Raw genomic sequence first — 18314 nt, 5'->3', positions numbered from 1 at the left:
TTCTATTAATTTTATAATAAAATTAAAATTATTAAATACTTTTAAATATCTAATTAATATAAATATAATATAATTAAATATAAAGAAATAAATTAAATATAAATAGAATAAGAAATAAATATATAAAATAAAGAAAAATAAATATATAAAATAAGAAAATATTATAAAAGGAAAAGTTATATATAAAAGGCTATAGTCTTTAATATATAACTAAAACCTTAAAAATAATATAGATATATAAAACGTTTAGGAAGTCTAATACCAGGCCAGATTAGGAAATTAGTATATAATTAGAGAGATATATTATTTTTTGCGTTTTTTTAAAAAGTTTCTAGTATTAATATAACTATTTCTTTAAAAGTTATATATATAATTACGGGATTCGAAAAACGAATTATAAATAATAAAATATAATTATATAATTTTATATTTTATAAATAACTTAATTAATAAACTCGATTCTATTAGATTTAATAAATTTAGAAATTATATATTAATATTATAATACTATAATTCTTATTTCTAAATATTAATTACTTTACTAATTTAATATATTAATATTTTATATATATTATATAATAGTATTATATATTACTAATAAACTAATACTAATATTTAAATAATTCTTTTCCTAATATTAGAATTAATATTCTATTTTATTTTTTTTATAAAATAATAATAATATACTTTTTCTAATTAAAAAAATTATTATTTATTATTATTTAATATTAATTTCTTTAAAAATAAAAAAAGCTTTATATTAAATAAAAATATAATTAAATAAAAATATAATTAAATAAAAATATAATTAAATAAAAATATAATTAAATAAAAATATAATTAAATAAAAATATTATTTTATTTAATAAGCCTATATTTACTAGTTTATATATATAAGATATTTTATATATAAATAAAAATCTAAATTTTTCTAAAGTTAAAGTTTTAATTTTATAAAATATAATTTAGTTATTTTTTTATTTTTTTATAAATTATAAATTATAAATTATTATAATTAATAGAAATTATAAACTCTTAAAGTAAAAGTCGTAACTTTTAGTTTTTAAGGCCTAAAAGCGTTTTTATAAAGTCTAAAAATACTTAAAAAAAAATACCCTATATATATAAACTAATAAATATAGGCTTATAAGTAATTAAAGAATATAAAAAAGTTTATTTTTAATAAATTATTAAATAATAAAATAATTCTTAAATATTTTTATTTTACTAATAAAAAATTATATTATATTAATTTTTTTATATATATTTATATTTAAATCTAAACTATAATTCTTTAATATTCTTTAATAGTTTAATTTTAATATTTTATATATAATTTCTTATAATTCCTTAAACTAAAACTAATATAATATTAGAAAAAGAAGCTATACTTAAATATAGTTATTAATAAATAATATTTAATAATAGATTAGATTTCGAGATTAAGATTTTATTATAAATTATAAAAGAAATATATTATAATTAAATACTTAATTTTCTTTTAGTAATATGTTTTTTATTTATAAAATATTTAGATAAGCTTATATATAATTAAGATTTTTAATATAATAATATAAACTTATTTTATTTTATTAATATTTCTTATATATAAATTTTATATTATAAATAAACTTATTAATAAAACTAAATAAATTCTTATTTTTAAAACTATTTATAAAAGTATTATAATAGTAATTAAAGTTTATAAAAAGCCTAGAATTAAGAAATCTATTAATATATAAAAAAATAATTTAAAAATTTAAAGTATTTAAATTATATAAATAAAATAATAAAATATATTTTATTATTTAGTTTATATTTTAATAAATATTTATTATTAAACTTATAAATTATAATATTCGAAACTTATATTTTAAATAAAACTTTTCTAAATTTATTAACTAATAGAAAATATTATAATTATTAGAAAATATAAAATATTAAAAATAAATAAATATTAATAATAATATAAAATATCTTTATATAAATTGTATTATTTATTTTAATATTAAAGCCGAAAATATTTTCTTTAATAAAAGATATTAAACTAAAATTTATAACTTTAGATATTTTATTTAATATATTATTAAACTAATATCTTTTAATAAAGAAATATTAACTTATATATTATTAGAATTTATTTTTAGTAATAATTAATAATATCTTATTAATATTTACAAATTTAAACTTATTATAGGATTTATTCTTAATATATAATAGCTATAATTAGTTAGTAATTAGAAAATTATAGATATTTATTATAAGCTAGATTTTATTATAAAGATATTTAAATAATTTAATAAAGTTAAAAAAAGTAAAAAGAAAATATTAAATAAATAATTTAAATAAATGAATTATATTTTTAAATCTAATTAAGAATTTATATATATTATTATAAATTAAGGCTTTTATTAGGGAATTTGTTTTTTTAAATAAAAGAAGTCTTTTATTTTTATTTTTTTTAGGAAACAAGTATTATAAATATATATAATAATACTTTTATAATTATTTTTATAATACTTTTATTTTATTTATATATTTATAATTATTATATTTTTAATACTAAATTATATATTTATTATTATATACTTTTAAAATTATATTAATAGCTTGAGCTATTACTTATTTATATAAAAAGAAAAAGCTTATTTATTTTTAACCTAAACTATTTTAATTATATAATAATTTTATCTTTTTAGAATTATAATTAAAATAAGATAATTTAAATTAAAATATTAAATAATATAAGCTTTCTAATTATTTTTTTTTCTAATTATTTTATAGCTTTTTTCTTTTATTATAAATTTAAATTCTAATATATTTTATTTATATAATATTAATATATATAATAATTGAATTATAGAAAACTTATTTAAATAGCTTTAATTTATTTATTAAAACTAAATATAAATCTATAGTATTTACTTTTATATAATAATTCTTTTTTAATTATATTAAAAAAATTAAAAAATATATTTAAACTTCTTATATACTTTTTTTATATTATTATTAAAACAAATATTTAATTAATATATTATATTATATTATATTATATAGTTTTCTCTAATATTTATTTATTTTATATATTAAACTATAAAAAGATATATATAAATAAAAGAACTAATTTAGTTTTTATTAAATAAATAATTTAGAAAGTTCTTTTATATTAAAGTTTAATAAATTATAATTAGAAAAAATTTAAAAAAATATAAGGTTTTATTTTAAGCCTAATTAAATTAACTAAATACTAAAAAGATAATTTATATATAAAAATATAATTAGAAATTATAAAATTCTAATTATAAAGCTTAGACTTTCTAAATTATATAATATAAAGCTATTTTAAAATAAATAATTTATAATACTAGAATTAGTTATATATAAAATTAAAATAAATCTATTATTTTTATATTAAAAGTTAGTTATAAAACCTTTAAGCTTTATTTATTATTTCTATTTTTATTTAAAAGAATTATTATTAGTTTACTAATAATATATAATATTATTATATAATATTATAAAATATCTAATATATTAAATTAGTAAAATTATTATATTTTAGAGATAAAAATTATAAAAGATTTAAATAATATATACTTTGGTATTTATATGCTTTCTGTTTTATTAGAATCTTTAAAATAATATAATATCGAATATAATATTACTAGATAAGTAATTTAAATCTTGGTTTTTAAAAAATAATTACTAATATATTTTATTTTAATTCGAGATAATACTAGCTCAAATAATACCTTATTAAAGGCTTTTATAAAGCATTATAATAAGGAAGGCATTAAATTTCAAGGAGGTATTCCTTGTTACGGGTACGGCATTCAGGGCTTGGAAAGCAAGGTAGAAGGCCCCTTACGAAGACGATTCAAAGCTAAGGAAGGGAAAACTAGAATACAGGAGGCTGCGAGCTTAAGTGCACCCACAATGCACTAGCCCCTAAGGGGCCTAGCGTCCTAAATATCTCCATGCGCATTCCCATGCTAGCTGTCAGGTGACTGTATCAGGTGACCAGAACGTCAGAACCTGAACTGTGATATTCCTTATATAGCTTATATATTAAACTTAGTAATTTAAGATATTTTAAAAGCTCTTATTAAAAATAATTATAATACTTCTTATTCTACTAATTTATACGAGCAAGAAATAGAAGAACTTGAAAATAGAGAAGAAGATAAAGAAAGAAAATAAGTAATAAGTAAATTTCCTATATAATTTATAAGAGATTTATTAATAATTATAGATTTATTAATTTAAAGAAAGGTTAGAAAGACTATTATAGGTCTTAAATATAACCAAGAAAACGGGCGGCTATTAGAAGCTTAAATTAAAGCTTTTAATATAGAAAATACTCGATTTCCTTAACTTAGTAAATAATTAATTTTTTTAATTTTTAATTATTAATTAATACTAATTATTTATAGATTAAAAAATATAGTAGTCTTTGGTTTATTATATATTAAAGAACTTTATATATATATATATATAAAGCTATTAAAGTAGTTATTAATAGTTCTAATTTAAAGACTTTTAAAAATAAAAGTCTAGTTTTAACTAATATTGAAATTACTTATTTAAATAATATTTTAAATATAATTTCAATATTTATTAAAGCTATAACTAAATTACAAGCCGAAAATTACCTTATTATATATTATATTATATCTGAGGTATATAAAATATATAATAAACTTAAAAATTTTAAAAAAGAAATTTAAAGTAAGTTTTTTCCTAAATTCTTCTTATATTATTAATAATATTATACTAATTTTTAATAAGATAAAGCATTTACAGATACTATTAATAAGGGTATAGCTAAGCTTCGAAAATATTATCCTAAAACAAGCGTTTTAGATAATAAAAGTAAAGCTTTATATTTAGTTCTTATTCTTGATTCTCGAATTAAACAAGAAGAATTAACTAGTATTGGCTTATCTAGTAATATATCTTTAGATATATATAATAGATTAAAGACTAATTATAATATATAAGTGATTTCTTTTATTATCTTTTAATTAATTAATAACTAATTTTTTAATTTATATATAAATACAATTATAATATATCTCAAGCTAGATCTGATTCCGACTCTAACGATTTAGATATATATATTACTAATTTGTCTTCTAATATAGAAGACGAATTAATAACTTATTTAGAAGAAAAGAGAGAAAATAAAAAAGTAAGTAAAATTCACTTATATTATATTAAATATCTGCCCGATATTCTCTTAATATTTTTTAATATATTAGTACTAATTTATATATAGACTAAGCCTTTAGATTATTGGAAGTCTAATGCCGCTAGATTTCCCGTTTTAGCTTTAATAGCTAGGAAATATTTAAGAATCCCGGCTTCTTTGACTTCTAGTAAGAGATTCTTCTCTCAGGGTGCTCTTATTATAACTAAATTACGAAATAGACTTAATAAGAGTACTTTTGAGATAATAGGTTGTTTAAAAAGCTGGGGGTTATTTAAAGATGAATTAGAAGAGGCTAAAAAGGAGGATAAAAGAGAAGGAATAAAGGAGAAAAATCAAGATTTGGAAGAGAATAATTAGTTTGTTATTATAGAAAATTAGTATTTAATTAGGTTTATATAAGTTTTATCTAAGCTTAACTAGGGCTGCTTAATAGGTACCTTATTTACTTAATAATTATTAAGTAAACTGTAGTTTTCTAAGGTCACGTGATGTCACGTGATCTAGTAATCACCAGTATTCATGAATATATATTCTACTCTACTCTACTCTAATTTTTTATTATTATTTTTTGAATTACGCTACTCATATTCTATTCAAGATATTCATGAATATTCATGAATACCTTGAATACCTTGAATATTTTTTTGACACACTGTATTAGCCTGTATTCTTAGCTCTTTAAAGGCATAAAATAGCTAAGCTAATACATTATCTATAGTACTAATCCGCTACTATATGATTTCAAACCCCCTCCGTCAGCTTTTCCACGGCTACGAGTCTGCCTCACCTTTTATGCTATTATTATGGCTCCGCTATAACGCCTGGGGTAGCAGGAAGGATAGTATTTATGCTATTTAAACATGGATCGGTGATCGAATTCAGTTATTCGTACCGACGCATGAACGAAAACATTTGCAATAGTGGCCCTAACGTGGACTCCGTGGCCGTATCGCAGCTAGTAAAAGGATGTCACTACGATCTCGGCAGGTGCTAATAACCTCCCCATACTCCGACGCATGAACGGAGGTGGAAAGAATATGAGGCGCTCCGTATTCTATTCGAGTATCCCGGAAGTGGCCGTTCAGTCCCAACGTCTTTCGGAACACTAAGTATTGACGACTACAGCCTCGAAAGAATAATCTTCCTTTTTAATAAAATGGGCCAGATCAGAACTGCGACTCGATCTCAAGCAATGGATACCCTCGAAGCAATGAACTTTGGCATGTTGGAATGGCTATTGGACGGCAAGCTTAGCATCAGAAATATGCTGAAGTTGCCTGAGAAAGAGTTTCAGAGGAAGAAGGGTGATCTTGTGGATTTTCTCGATTGGAAGCTTGATAATCCCAAGAAGAAGTACTTCACCGTTAGTGGCAGGCGATTGAAGAAGGAGCGCCCTGGGAAGTGGATATTTGGCAATTAACGAGCTGCTGAGTTACTCCAACTTCTGCTTTGCGGTGGAGCATCTCCAGGTGTAAAATAGTTGAGGAAGGTCAGCAATAAGAATCTCGATGCAGCAAGGTGTGTAAAGAAGAGGTTGACTTGTCTTCTCTGCAGTCGTGCTCTTACTTTCTCCACGAGTGATATCAAACCTGTTCCCCGCTTCTAGCAGCATGTCTATCACGCACGGGATATTGTTTATATTCTCGCCAAAGGTTCCTTCATTCATACTCCCGAGGCTGGGGATAAGGAATTATCGAATAATTTCGTAACCCCATGTCTAGTATTTGCTTTTCTTTCGGTGTATGTTTTGGTAACCTAGAGGAGTTTCTCAAAGATGTTCTTAATTTCCATTAGTGTTTTCATTGGACAGGGGAGAGGCATTTGTAATGGGCGCTTGACGTTAAGGGCGGGAAGTGGAGGCTGTGCCAAGCCACGAGGCGCTGCGCAACCAACAACCAACATACCTACCATAAGCAAATCTGCCTTGGCTACAAGCTTGAAACAATATCCCACGCGGTTTATTAGTTCGTAGGACTTCGGTTTTAAGTCCCTTGCCCAGCTTCTGCGGCGTTTGTAATTAGCGAGAAGGCAACTCGACATGAGTTCCAAGTCTCCAATGCAGCCACCCTCGAAAGACGGGTAGTCGAGTGGGGGGTTTTATTTCAATCTTAAAGCAATCGAGCTCCTCTGATAAGGAGATATCCATCATATATGGAGCACTTCAAGAGGCTGGCGGTTGGATCTACGTATCTTTTCTCGTACCGGTATGTCTTGATCCCTAATTTTTCGAACCTTGCTGCTAACTAGTTTCGCGGAAATTCAAATCCAAACAGCACGTATTATAGCACTTATAATGAGGCTGCTCAATACAAAAACGTTCCAGCTGGAGGAGGTCCCATCCAAACCACAAAAGTATGCTATCTTGTCGCACACATGGGAAGAGAACCAAGAAGTAGCCTTCGAGGAAATGGGGACACCAACAGCAAATAACAAGAGAGGACTCCGAAAGATCGAAAATTTCTGCAAACAGGCCGCAATTGATAATTACAACTTCGTGTGGGTGGACACATGCTGCATCGACAAGCGAAGCAGCTCAGAGCTCTCGGAGGCCATAAATTCGATGTATGAGTGGTACAAACATGCGGACAGGTGTTATGCATATCTGAGTGATGTGAAGGATAGGGATCCTACGCGACGAGAATCTCAACTCAGAGTTAGCAACTGGTTTACGAGAGGGTGGACCCTCCAAGAACTCGTTGCCCCGAAGCACGTCGACTTCTTCGGCGAGGATGATAAAGGGGACTGGTTCTTTTTGGGAACAAAGGACGATCTACGGAATGTTGTATCAAATATCACGAAGATCGATGCCAACATTCTCAAATGCAGCGAAGGGATCTTCAAGGCAAGCATTGCACAAAGGATGTCATGGGCATCGGGAAGGAAGACTACGAGGCCAGAAGACATTGCGTATTGTCTTCTTGGTATCTTCAACGTCAATATGCCTCTCTTATATGGGGAAGGCGAAAAAGCATTCACACGGCTTCAGGAGAAGTTACTCGATGTATCGAGCGACCACACTATCCTTGCATGGTCTTTTGCTGGAGACGGGCATGTACAAAGACAACTTCCTCGCACTACTGAAACCTTACTCGCACCTTCGGTGGAAGCATTTAGAGATTGCGCCAACATCGTTCGAAGTCGGGAAGTTTCCTCTTCCTCACACTGGATGGCAAACATCGGTCTCAGTATCACGCTGCCCACTGTCGTAGACCGTAGCACCGGATCTAGAGAATACTACGGGTTTCTGGACTGCTATCGAAGAAGCTCCGACCAGCCCAATGATGATTTAGAACGGATATGCCTTGCTCTGAGATATATTGGTCACTCACAATTCTATCGGGTTGCGACAGCAGAGAGGACAATCTGGGAGCGGCACTATTCGGCTCGAATGACACCGATGTATATTGCGCGAAACCGCCCAGATCCTCTGCTCTACTCGATGTCTAGATCTACAATTACCTCCGAGACTCCGTCCACAGACTCGATGCCCTCTCGCCCTAGCAAAATAGGTGGCGTGAGTTGGGCTCTGCGTGCGCTCCATGGCCTTTGGCCATGGGACATTTGGATCAAACGAGAACTTTCTAACCACGAGAATGCCCCTCTATTACCCAGCTCCGTTGGCAATGTCCTTCAAGACCAATCAGACTTTAGGCATGACCGATGGAGTCAAAGGCTGAGGAAGGTCGTCCAAGGTTGCGCAAGGTGGCCTTTGAGAACCTTTCGGAAAGTTCAAACCTTCCTGATCCGCAACGGCACCAAACTTCTTATTATCTTCGTTCCCTTGGGGCTCTTAGCTGGTTCACTCCCTTCGGATCCGACACTTGTGCTCGTACTTAATTTCTTGGGTATCATGGCACTTGCACCCTTGTTGGCATTTGCTACCAAGAAACTGTCGTCAAACGTATGTTTTACTCTTGGCCAGCTAATAAATGCAGTACTCGGAAATGCTATGGAGATGATTGTAAGCTTCAAACCATTTTGTGGTTCTTTGGTTTACGCTAACAGAGCGTTTTATTTTACAGATTTGCATTGCGGCATTGAGAATTGGGCAAGTGGATATCATACAGTGGAGCATAGTGGGGAGCATAACCTCATATATCTTGCTTGTAAGCCTAACCACTGCCCGACTAAACTGTTCTATTATTGATTGAGCTTTAGGTCCTTAGATGCTGTTTCGGTGTGAGCGGCATGCTTCAATTAGAGCAGACTCTCAACTTTACAGCTGCCTCGACGATGCTTTCATTGATGGCTGTGGCATTAGCATCCTTGATTCTTCCCGCAACTTTGTACACGGTCTTACAAAAGTCTGCGGCGGATACCGCGGATGCTATTCTCGGGTTATCTCGCGGTGTCGCCATCATCCTTCTCGTTCTCTTCTGCATTTACCAGTATTTCCAACAAAAGTCGCCAACCAATTTTTTCGATGTTGAACAGCCCGAAGAGCAAGGTGAGCTACAATCAGCAAAAATGATGGACCTCAAGTATTTTGTCGCTATGATTGCTTTTATATTCCTCATCACAATCCTCATCGGAATGATGTCGGTTTGTGCCGACAACCTTGTCGGCTCTATCGACTCCGTTCTGCAAAGGACTCGGATCACTCAAGGATTTATTGGTTTTGTTTTTCTTCCCATGGTCGGCAGCACAGCAGCACCATCCAAAGCTGTTATTACTGCCTACAATAATAGACTCGATCGGGCGATCGACGTTGTGATCACCAATGTCATGCAAATCACGTTGTTCGTCATGCCATCGGTGGTACTGCTGGGATGGGCTATCGATCAGCCTATGCAGTTGGAATTCGGGTTTCTGGAGACATTGTGCTTCTTTTTGGGTGTATTTGTGGTCAGCCTCCTAGTTCACGATAGGAAGATCAACTACTTAGGAGGCGCCGTTTGCATTGCGATGTGAGTTTTGGAATTCTTTTCTCTGCTATAGTGAGGGATGTATCATTTGACTAATTCTTGCCAAACAGATATTTCATGATTGCTCTGACAATGTACTTCTATCCGGATGACCAGAATGTCTGGCCTGGCGACCAGAATCGAGACTGATCTCGATGTGTATCCTATGAAGTATCATATGAATCAAGCTTCAAGCTGCAATATCAAGCTGAAAATAATCGCACCCCAATTCTGCGCTTTGGTGAAAATGCCAATCTGGGAAAGGACCAAGAAGACGGACGCCCAAAAATTCTGGAAGTATCGACAACACCATTTCTCGCATCAACCAGGTCTACAACCCTCCTTCCAAGACCAGCTCTTATTATGCCTCAGGAACTCATGGGTAAGGACCGGCGTCGCCGTGTAATGGCTTCTCCCCATCGTCCAACCTGAAGACCAGAAAATGTCCGTTTCTCCTCAAAGCGCTCCCTCTGAGGCGTTTGGGACAGCGCTATAGCTAAATCAAGTAAAAGTCTTGGTAGACGTATTGTCCTTCTTTTTCTGTCTCGATGATCTCGCCATCCATAATTCCGTGCACATCACTATCAAAACTAAGTATGTTTATTGACTTAGGGATCTCTGGCGGACTTACCAATCCCCAATCAACTTATAGAAGTTGTCGCCACAAGAGCGAAGTATAAAAGCAACATAGCTGCCGAGAAGGACGCAAAGGAGATCCCCAGGCTTGGTTATTTGTGGCCCCACACCCATTCTACCAGCGGAGGTTATCATGAATCTTCTTCCGCTTAGCATACCTGTCTCCTCACCAATGACGGTCGTAATTCGTGACTCGATCTCCGGGGTAGCTGGGGGTAAATATTCAAGGGCTCCCTGTATTCTTCGCGGCGGGTCCAGCTCAAAGATTTGATCTTCCCTAAACTCAAAAGTTTCCATGCCACATAAAATTGTTGACCAAAAGTTCAATTGCTGTATAGAGCCCATGGAATTAATATCGTTCGAGATTCCAGCAACGTCTTTCCAATCGCTTATGACAGTCCGAAAAGCTCCAGCCCCGGCAGATTCGTCGGTCTCATGTGCAAGAAGTTGGCCCACTCGTCCCACCACGTCAACCTGAATTCCCTGCACCACCAAGACGGCACTTTTGTTGTTTATACGCACTGAAGGAGTTGCATGCCATGGTATATGACCAGAAGGTGAGTATGCTTTGGCATCTTTGGCTATATTATAGAAAATAAAAGATTTATAAGCTTTTATTAGATTAAATTATCTTATTAATAACCCTATATAATTCGAATGCCTTATTAATATTTTTAGAGGCTTTTATTTAGAAATAATACAAGGATTTTTAAAAGCTCGGGAATAAGTTTATTTTAAAGAGAAAAGTAATATTATAATTCAGGTTTTAATATTCTAGTTATTTAATATAATTATTTAATAAGTAATATAGAAATATATATAGGAAATTTAGAATACTAAGTCTTATATAAGCTAGTATATTACAAGTATATTTATATTCTTATAACTTTCTATATTCTAGCTCTCTTTCTTTTAATTTTAAATTATTTTTATAAAAAATCTTCTATTTTACTTTTTAAGCCTTAAATGCCGTATTTATAATAACTTAATTAAATTATAAAAAATAATAAATAAATTATATATTTTTAAGTAAAATATTAATTCTTCTTATATATAAAACTTATAATTAAAACTAGCCAAATATTAATAAATTCTTTACTTATTATAATATTCTTATTTTATATAATATAAGAAATAAATAGATTAGATTAGATTAATAGCTATTAATCAAATTTATTTATAATACCTTAATTAATATATATATAACTATAATATATAATAAGCTAACTTTTTTAAATAAGGATCTAGCTCTAGTATTATCTTGCTTCTAAGAAAAAAAGCCTGCTAAGTATAATAGTACTAGCTAGGGGCTAAAGAGAAATAGCTATTATATAACTAGTTTTACCTAGCTAGCCGGCGTTTTATTAGTTTTAGCTAATACTTCCCTTCTTTTATTCCCTTTCCTTCTCTCTCTTTCCTTTTTCTCTTTAGCTTAGTATTTTTAATATATAAGATTCTTAGATCTTTAAGCCCTGGCTATTATCTTAACCCTATTATTATATTATACTAAGCTTACTTAATTTGGCCTATAGAGGTAATATAATACTACTAGTAAAGGACCTGTACTTATTCTTAGAAAGTAAAGGCAAAATACCGCTTCTAATATTTAATAATTCTCCCGAACTTAAAGAAGGAAAATATATCCTCTAAAACCCGGTTAATCTCGAAGTTTAGCCTTTAACTAGAATAGATAATATTCCGATAGTCGGTTCTTTACTAATTTAAAAAAAAAGACTTCTATTTTCTATAATCTAGTTAATCTCGGAATTCGGCCCTTAACTAGAGCAGATAATACCCTTATCCTCTATAATTTAGTTAACCTCGGAATCTAGCCCTTAACTAGAGCAGATAGCATATTTTTCTTAATATTAATAAGAGTAAAAGAACTAGTATTCTCTCTTAAGAATTAGTAATTCTCTGATTTAAAACAAGAGATATACTAATCGGTTTCGGGTTCCTGATTTAAAACGGAAGAAACCCGGTAATTAGTTCCAGTTTACTAATTTAAAATAGAAGCAATTATTTTATATTTGCTCTTTCTTTATTTGCCTCTTCCTTATTCGCCTCTTCTTTATTTGCCCCTCCCTTATTCGCCTCTCGTATAGCCGCCCCTTATATAATATTACTTCTCTAATTCGAATAATTCTGCCCTAGAGGCTTATATATAGTATTCTCCTGCTAGTAAGTTATCCTGTTCTAATAACGGAAAAACGGAAGAGTCTGGCTCTATAGATAATTTGGGTTCTACTAATAGTTCTGTAGATAATTCTGGCTCTATAGACGGTTCTATAGACGATTTCCTAGACGAGCTCGGCTCTCTGGACGGCTTCCTGGACAAGTTTAGTTCTCTAGACGGTTTCCTAAACAGGCTTGGTTCTGCAGACAGTTCTGGGAACGATTTGGACTCTATAGATGATTTAGGCTCTATAGACGGTTCTATAGACGGTTCTATGGACGATTTTGGGTCTGAGGCTAGTTCTAGAGCCTTAGGTAAAAATAGAGGTAACTATTAGTTAGATAGTAACTATTAAAAGCTGGCCGTTTTAGGGATTTTATTAAAACCCTATTTCCTTTATATATCTGAATAAGGGTATTCAGATTTGGTTTCCGGGGGAATAATATAATAGTACTGGCTAGGGGCCAAAGGAGAGTGGCTATTATATAACTGGTTTTACCTAGCTAGCCGGCGTTTCATTGGTTTTAGCTAATACTTCTCTTCTTTTATTCCCTTTCCTTCTCTCTCTCTCCTTCTTCTCTTTAGCTTAGTATTTTTAATATATGAGATTCTTGGATCTTTGAGCCCTGGCTATTGCCTCGATCCCGCTATTATACTAAGGTAATACTAAAGCAAGAACCTTATTTAATTAAGCTAGTTTATTATTTAATATAATTATATATATATATTAAATAAAGTATTCATAATTAATTATTCTAATCTAATCAAAAAATTTAAGTATTATATTAATTATATTCTAATTAACTTATTTATAAATATTTGTAATTAATTAATTAATATAATTGATTTTTTTCGTATACTAATTCTATGCTATATAATTGACTTATATAGTAACTTAACCTCTCTTTCACATATACCGACTTCGTCTATACCTTGCAATAGCTAGCAGATCGCTCTTCGTCTTTTATACCCCACCCCCTCACTCCTGTTCCAGTAATGGCAACGGACACCACTTCGGCGAACTGACGGATTTGAATGTTATTAGTATTAATGCTATTGATTCCATTCGGACGCTACCACGCGCTAGCTCGGTTTCTCTAAAGCGTCGACAATAATACAGGTCTAAAGGTCGGTATATACGATGCGGCTTTCATAATCACTGGGTTAATAATTGCTCTCTACGCCCATTTTACCTAGCGCAAGGGACAAAACCAAAGACGGGCCGGGTGACAATAGATGCTTTAGATGACGACGCATACGATAATGACGATGCATGGTTAGAGGGCTTGGGTTCTTCATTGACCTCAAGGAACATGAAAGGAGTAGATAGACTGGATTGGTGCAAGTACCTTTGACGCTCGGGGCAAGCTCTTTTCCAAAGGGGGGTTGGATGTGACGGTTCTGCCAGGAGACGGCTGCAACGCTGGTTGTCACGTGTTCTCGCACCAGTGTTTCCAGTGTTAGATATAGGGGCAGCTTAATTCTTGCCTCCTCTTGCTTCTGTAACTATTGTTCTAAGAATGAGAGTACTGCCTTGATATTGTTAGTCTTGAGTGCCTCGTCACATATAGCTGACCAGTCGTCTTTCGTCCCCTCTTCTGAGTCTTCTCTTCTTCTCTCCTTACCTTTAGATCCTCCTATAAAGGGTATTCTCCTATAAAATCCAGATATAACGTCGCATTCTGACTTATCGGTGCCTATGTCTTGTACGGGTCGTCACACTGGCTATCCAACACGGGACCGGGGTGGCGTCATGCATCCTCAATTCGGCGATTATCGTGATGTCGAGACAGATCGGCAAGTATTAGCTTCACCAAATAAGGATCATTGTTCAGTTGCTCTAAGTCTTCGCTACGTCACTTTGAGGTACTCGCCTTTGAATTTGGACATGTGGTTGTTGAGTAATTATGCGCTGGCTGTCTGAAATCGAGTTTTGGAACTAGTTTCACTTGCCGCTGTAGCCCCGGGCTGTAATTGGTCGGTTCACAGACCGCCCTTAGTTTCGCCGGCTGCCTACAAAATTCCGGTAAGCAGGCTCGTTTCGCCTTGACCTCACGACATCCTCATTCACGATCAAGAGCTCGGCAGCTCAACCATGCGGCTCATAAATGTTCAAACCTTCGAGGTCAGAGAGTCCTATGGGCTTGACAAGGCACCTTACGCCATTCTCTCCCACACCTGGGGCGTCGAGGAGGTCAGCTTTCAAGACTTCCAAAGGGGCGGCGCGACGCATTTACTTGGCTTCCGCAAGATCCAGTCCGCATGCCGACGGGCTCTCCGTGATGGCCTGGAGTGGGTATGGATCGACACATGCTGCATCGACAAAACTAGCAGCGCCGAGTTGAGCGAAGCCATTAACTCGATGTACCATTGGTACTCGCAAGCTTCGTTGTGTTACGCATACCTCGGCGATGTTATCGCTCCTAATAATGACGGCGGCGGCTTGCATGATCACATTCAGAGCACTCGCTGGTTTACTCGGGGCTGGACTCTTCAAGAGTTGATCGCGCCCCCTCAAGTTATTTTCTTTGATGCAAATTGGACGCCCATCGGAACGAAGACTGGCCTGGCCCACTTGATCTCCAAGGTGACCCATATTCCGTTGTCCTGCCTATTAGGTTCTGCCCGACCCTCTGAGTTTAGTGTGGCTGCTAGAATGTCATGGGCGTCATTGCGGCAATGTACACGTGGAGAGGATATTGCATATTGTCTTATGGGCTTGTTTGGGGTCAACATGCCCCTCCTGTACGGGGAAGGAGGCTCGAAAGCGTTCAGCCGCTTACAGTTGGAGATATTACAGACCACCGATGATCAATCGCTTCTTGCTTGGGCCACACGAGACACCATACAGCATCATGGGATGTTGACGAGCGTGCTTGCCAAATCACCTGCTGACTTCTACGGCTTTGGAGACATCCAGGTCGTATCTCCGGATATCAGGAGACCTACTGCCATGACGAACATTGGTCTCCACATTTCTCTTCCTTTGAAGCTAATAACTCCCGACGATTCATTACTTCCGGGTATCCCCGAAGGAACAAACGTCTTTCAAGCTTCCTTAAATTGCGGGAAAGATACCCAACATCTCGTGATGATCTACCTCATTTCGGAGCCTCAGAAGAAATCTTCGAATTTCTACTACCGTTGCAATCTCCCTTTACCACAGTATGGGCCAAAAATTGACGCAGAGATAAAAGACATATATATTATGAATCGGTTGGAAGAATCACTCATCCAGCGTAACCCTCTAAGCTTCGAACGGCTACAGGCACGCGGCTTGGAGTGTTTCTCAGGCGCGGGGGTAGTTCCAGAAATAAATCAGCTGGAATTAAGTCCAAGGACTTACAAGACTCCCTTACCGAAACATGAGAGTGGAAATCCGATCGTTTTCGAGAGCCCGACAACAAGCCAGGCTATCACCTACCTCGAAATGGAACTCTACAGACGTCAAGTAAGGAACATTAGTGGCAGAACCTTTATCCCAGAAGGTACAATAGAGCAAATCCTAGATGAGGCCATTATTGGTCAGACGCTGCGAGTCTTTCTAACTTCACCTCTGATTCGAAGCCAAAATTCAGACGAGTTGCAGTCCCGCAAGAAAATTTTCGTCATTCTGCTGCTCGCAGATCTGCTCAAATTCATTGAACCGGTTCTTTATAGAATTGGGGTCGTTGACTCTCTACTTCCCATGCCAGATCCGCAGCTCCTTTCTGGCAAATTGCCCCGTTCCATTCAAAAGGAAGAAGAGAAGGAGCATTGGGAGAAATGGAAAACTGTCTCAGAGGTGTTTGGCCGGCCAAGCTACGTCGAAAGGTTCTTCTTTGCGCAATGGCGCGTTCTAGCACCTTTCATTCGCGGCAGGGACAAAGTGCTGCACTATTTGTTCACTCCTAACCACATCTTGCCTTTCCTACCCAGCGAGTCTCAGACAAGTGGTCTATCGGAGATAGACTCCGATTTCTTAGAAGAGCAATTGAGATACGGTTCATTTAGCGAGGTGAGACGAGTAAAAATCCACCCAGATCATTATGACTTTGGGGATTATGGAGTAAGTCTTGATGTTCGCGAACTAAATGGCGTCCGCTTATTACTACCCAGATCAGCAATCCAAACCATTTATTTGCCATCAAGCAGCTCCGGGCAGTCGACCACACGAGCTTTCAATTGGAAACGAAGGCTTTGGCTCATTTCCGTCGGCCGCACCCCCCTCAAATCATCCAACTTCTAGCGACATACGAGGTTGGAAACGATTTGCAGGAAGGCTCTCCGTCAACTTATCACTTGATATTTCCATGGGCAGATGGAGATCTTCGATCTTTTTGGAGTGCCGAGAAAAGATATGTTGGCGACCCGAGCATTATTCCGTGGCTCTCAGAACAGTGTTATCAACTCGCCACAGCCGTAGCAGCTATCCACGAGGGCTATTCGACCTCTAGTGAAGATTATCCAGGGGAGCCTCAACACGTATTTGGAAGGCATGGGGATATAAAACCGACAAATATCCTATGGTTTCCACCTCTCCAGAAGGACAAGGAGGCGAACTTGGGTCAGCTAATTCTTGGGGATTTCGGGCTGGCGGCCTTCCACCGAAGGGACTCACGATCGAATTTGACCTCCACTAATATCCCCCGGTCAATGACTTATTCAGCCCCCGAGTTTGTCACGAGAGAGAAAGTTTCACGAGCCACAGACATATGGGCGCTAGGGTGCATCTTCCTAGAATTCATCACTTGGTATCTTGAAGGTGCGCATGCTGTCAACGAAGAATTTCCCGAGTTTCGTGCTACCGCGGATGTTTTTGGAATTAGGTCCGACACGTTCTTTGAGGTTATTGGCTCTTTGGATGACCCAGGGGATGGACACATTTCGAGGGTTAAGCCTGAAGTAAGCGCCTGGTGTCTGCGCCTGTCCAGGAATCACAATTGCAGCCTGTATATCCGAGACTTCTTGGCTCTCATCGAGCGGATGCTAGACGTGGAGCCAAAATCACGAATCACCGGCACTGATGTGGCGGAGAGGCTACTTGTATTCCGTCGCCGTGCGCAATGGATGCCCGGTACTATCAAGGAAGGTTTTAAGTAGTTGAAACATCGTCGGGCGATGCATTTTCTCAGTCAATGCAAGCTAAGGGAGCCAGCAACAATAGCCACAGTGCGTCGTCGCGGTTGTTTCTCAGGACATTTTTAGCTTATGGAGTCCTTTGGGCCGCCATAATCGATTTTGAGCAAGGTACTGTAATTCTCACGAGTAGATAGATATGAAGACAGGGCTCCTGAGCCGCTATATTTCAAGTAGTCATCACTGGACCTTTGACACGGCATTCTCGGTTAGATTGTCATATTTTTACATTCGGAGCCGGATTGGAATAGAGTCACTGGTACATTTC

At 34.3% G+C, this 18314-nt stretch overlaps 6 protein-coding genes across 6 annotated transcripts; 5 read left to right on the top strand and 1 right to left on the bottom strand.

Annotated features, from left to right (window-relative positions):
* Positions 1–5287: 5287 nt before the first annotated feature.
* K444DRAFT_544980 (uncharacterized protein) lies at positions 5288–5569 on the top strand (the record flags this gene model as incomplete). Its single annotated transcript, XM_024876096.1, has 1 exon — positions 5288–5569. A coding segment is annotated over one exon (282 nt), but the record flags the coding sequence as incomplete, so codon positions are not given.
* Positions 5570–7505: 1936 nt separating this feature from the next.
* K444DRAFT_472169 (HET-domain-containing protein) lies at positions 7506–8246 on the top strand (the record flags this gene model as incomplete). The annotated part of the gene is made up of 1 exon (XM_024872891.1): positions 7506–8246. A coding segment is annotated over one exon (741 nt), but the record flags the coding sequence as incomplete, so codon positions are not given.
* A 450-nt stretch (positions 8247–8696) lies between these two features.
* K444DRAFT_545092 (uncharacterized protein) lies at positions 8697–10266 on the top strand (the record flags this gene model as incomplete). The annotated part of the gene is made up of 4 exons (XM_024876112.1): positions 8697–9173; positions 9235–9318; positions 9371–10119; positions 10188–10266. 4 exons carry the CDS (start codon positions 8697–8699, stop codon positions 10264–10266), a joined length of 1389 nt encoding a protein of 462 aa, XP_024728476.1.
* Positions 10267–10612: 346 nt separating this feature from the next.
* On the bottom strand, positions 10613–10908 carry K444DRAFT_545582 (uncharacterized protein; the record flags this gene model as incomplete). Its single annotated transcript, XM_024876143.1, has 2 exons — positions 10613–10697; positions 10748–10908. 2 exons carry the CDS (start codon positions 10906–10908, stop codon positions 10613–10615), a joined length of 246 nt encoding a protein of 81 aa, XP_024728475.1.
* A 4115-nt stretch (positions 10909–15023) lies between these two features.
* On the top strand, positions 15024–15911 carry K444DRAFT_480037 (HET-domain-containing protein; the record flags this gene model as incomplete). Its single annotated transcript, XM_024872984.1, has 1 exon — positions 15024–15911. A coding segment is annotated over one exon (888 nt), but the record flags the coding sequence as incomplete, so codon positions are not given.
* Positions 15912–16136: 225 nt separating this feature from the next.
* Positions 16137–18010, top strand: K444DRAFT_544572 (kinase-like protein; the record flags this gene model as incomplete). Its single annotated transcript, XM_024876060.1, has 2 exons — positions 16137–16976; positions 17027–18010. 2 exons carry the CDS (start codon positions 16137–16139, stop codon positions 18008–18010), a joined length of 1824 nt encoding a protein of 607 aa, XP_024728473.1.
* Between the last annotated feature and the right edge of the window lie 304 nt (positions 18011–18314).

This window comes from Hyaloscypha bicolor (assembly GCF_002865645.1).
Source record: "Hyaloscypha bicolor E unplaced genomic scaffold K444scaffold_182, whole genome shotgun sequence".
NCBI classification, from domain to species: Eukaryota; Fungi; Ascomycota; class Leotiomycetes; order Helotiales; family Hyaloscyphaceae; genus Hyaloscypha; species Hyaloscypha bicolor.
Note: the sequence above shows the minus strand (reverse complement) of the source record. Positions and strands in the feature narration are given on the sequence as shown.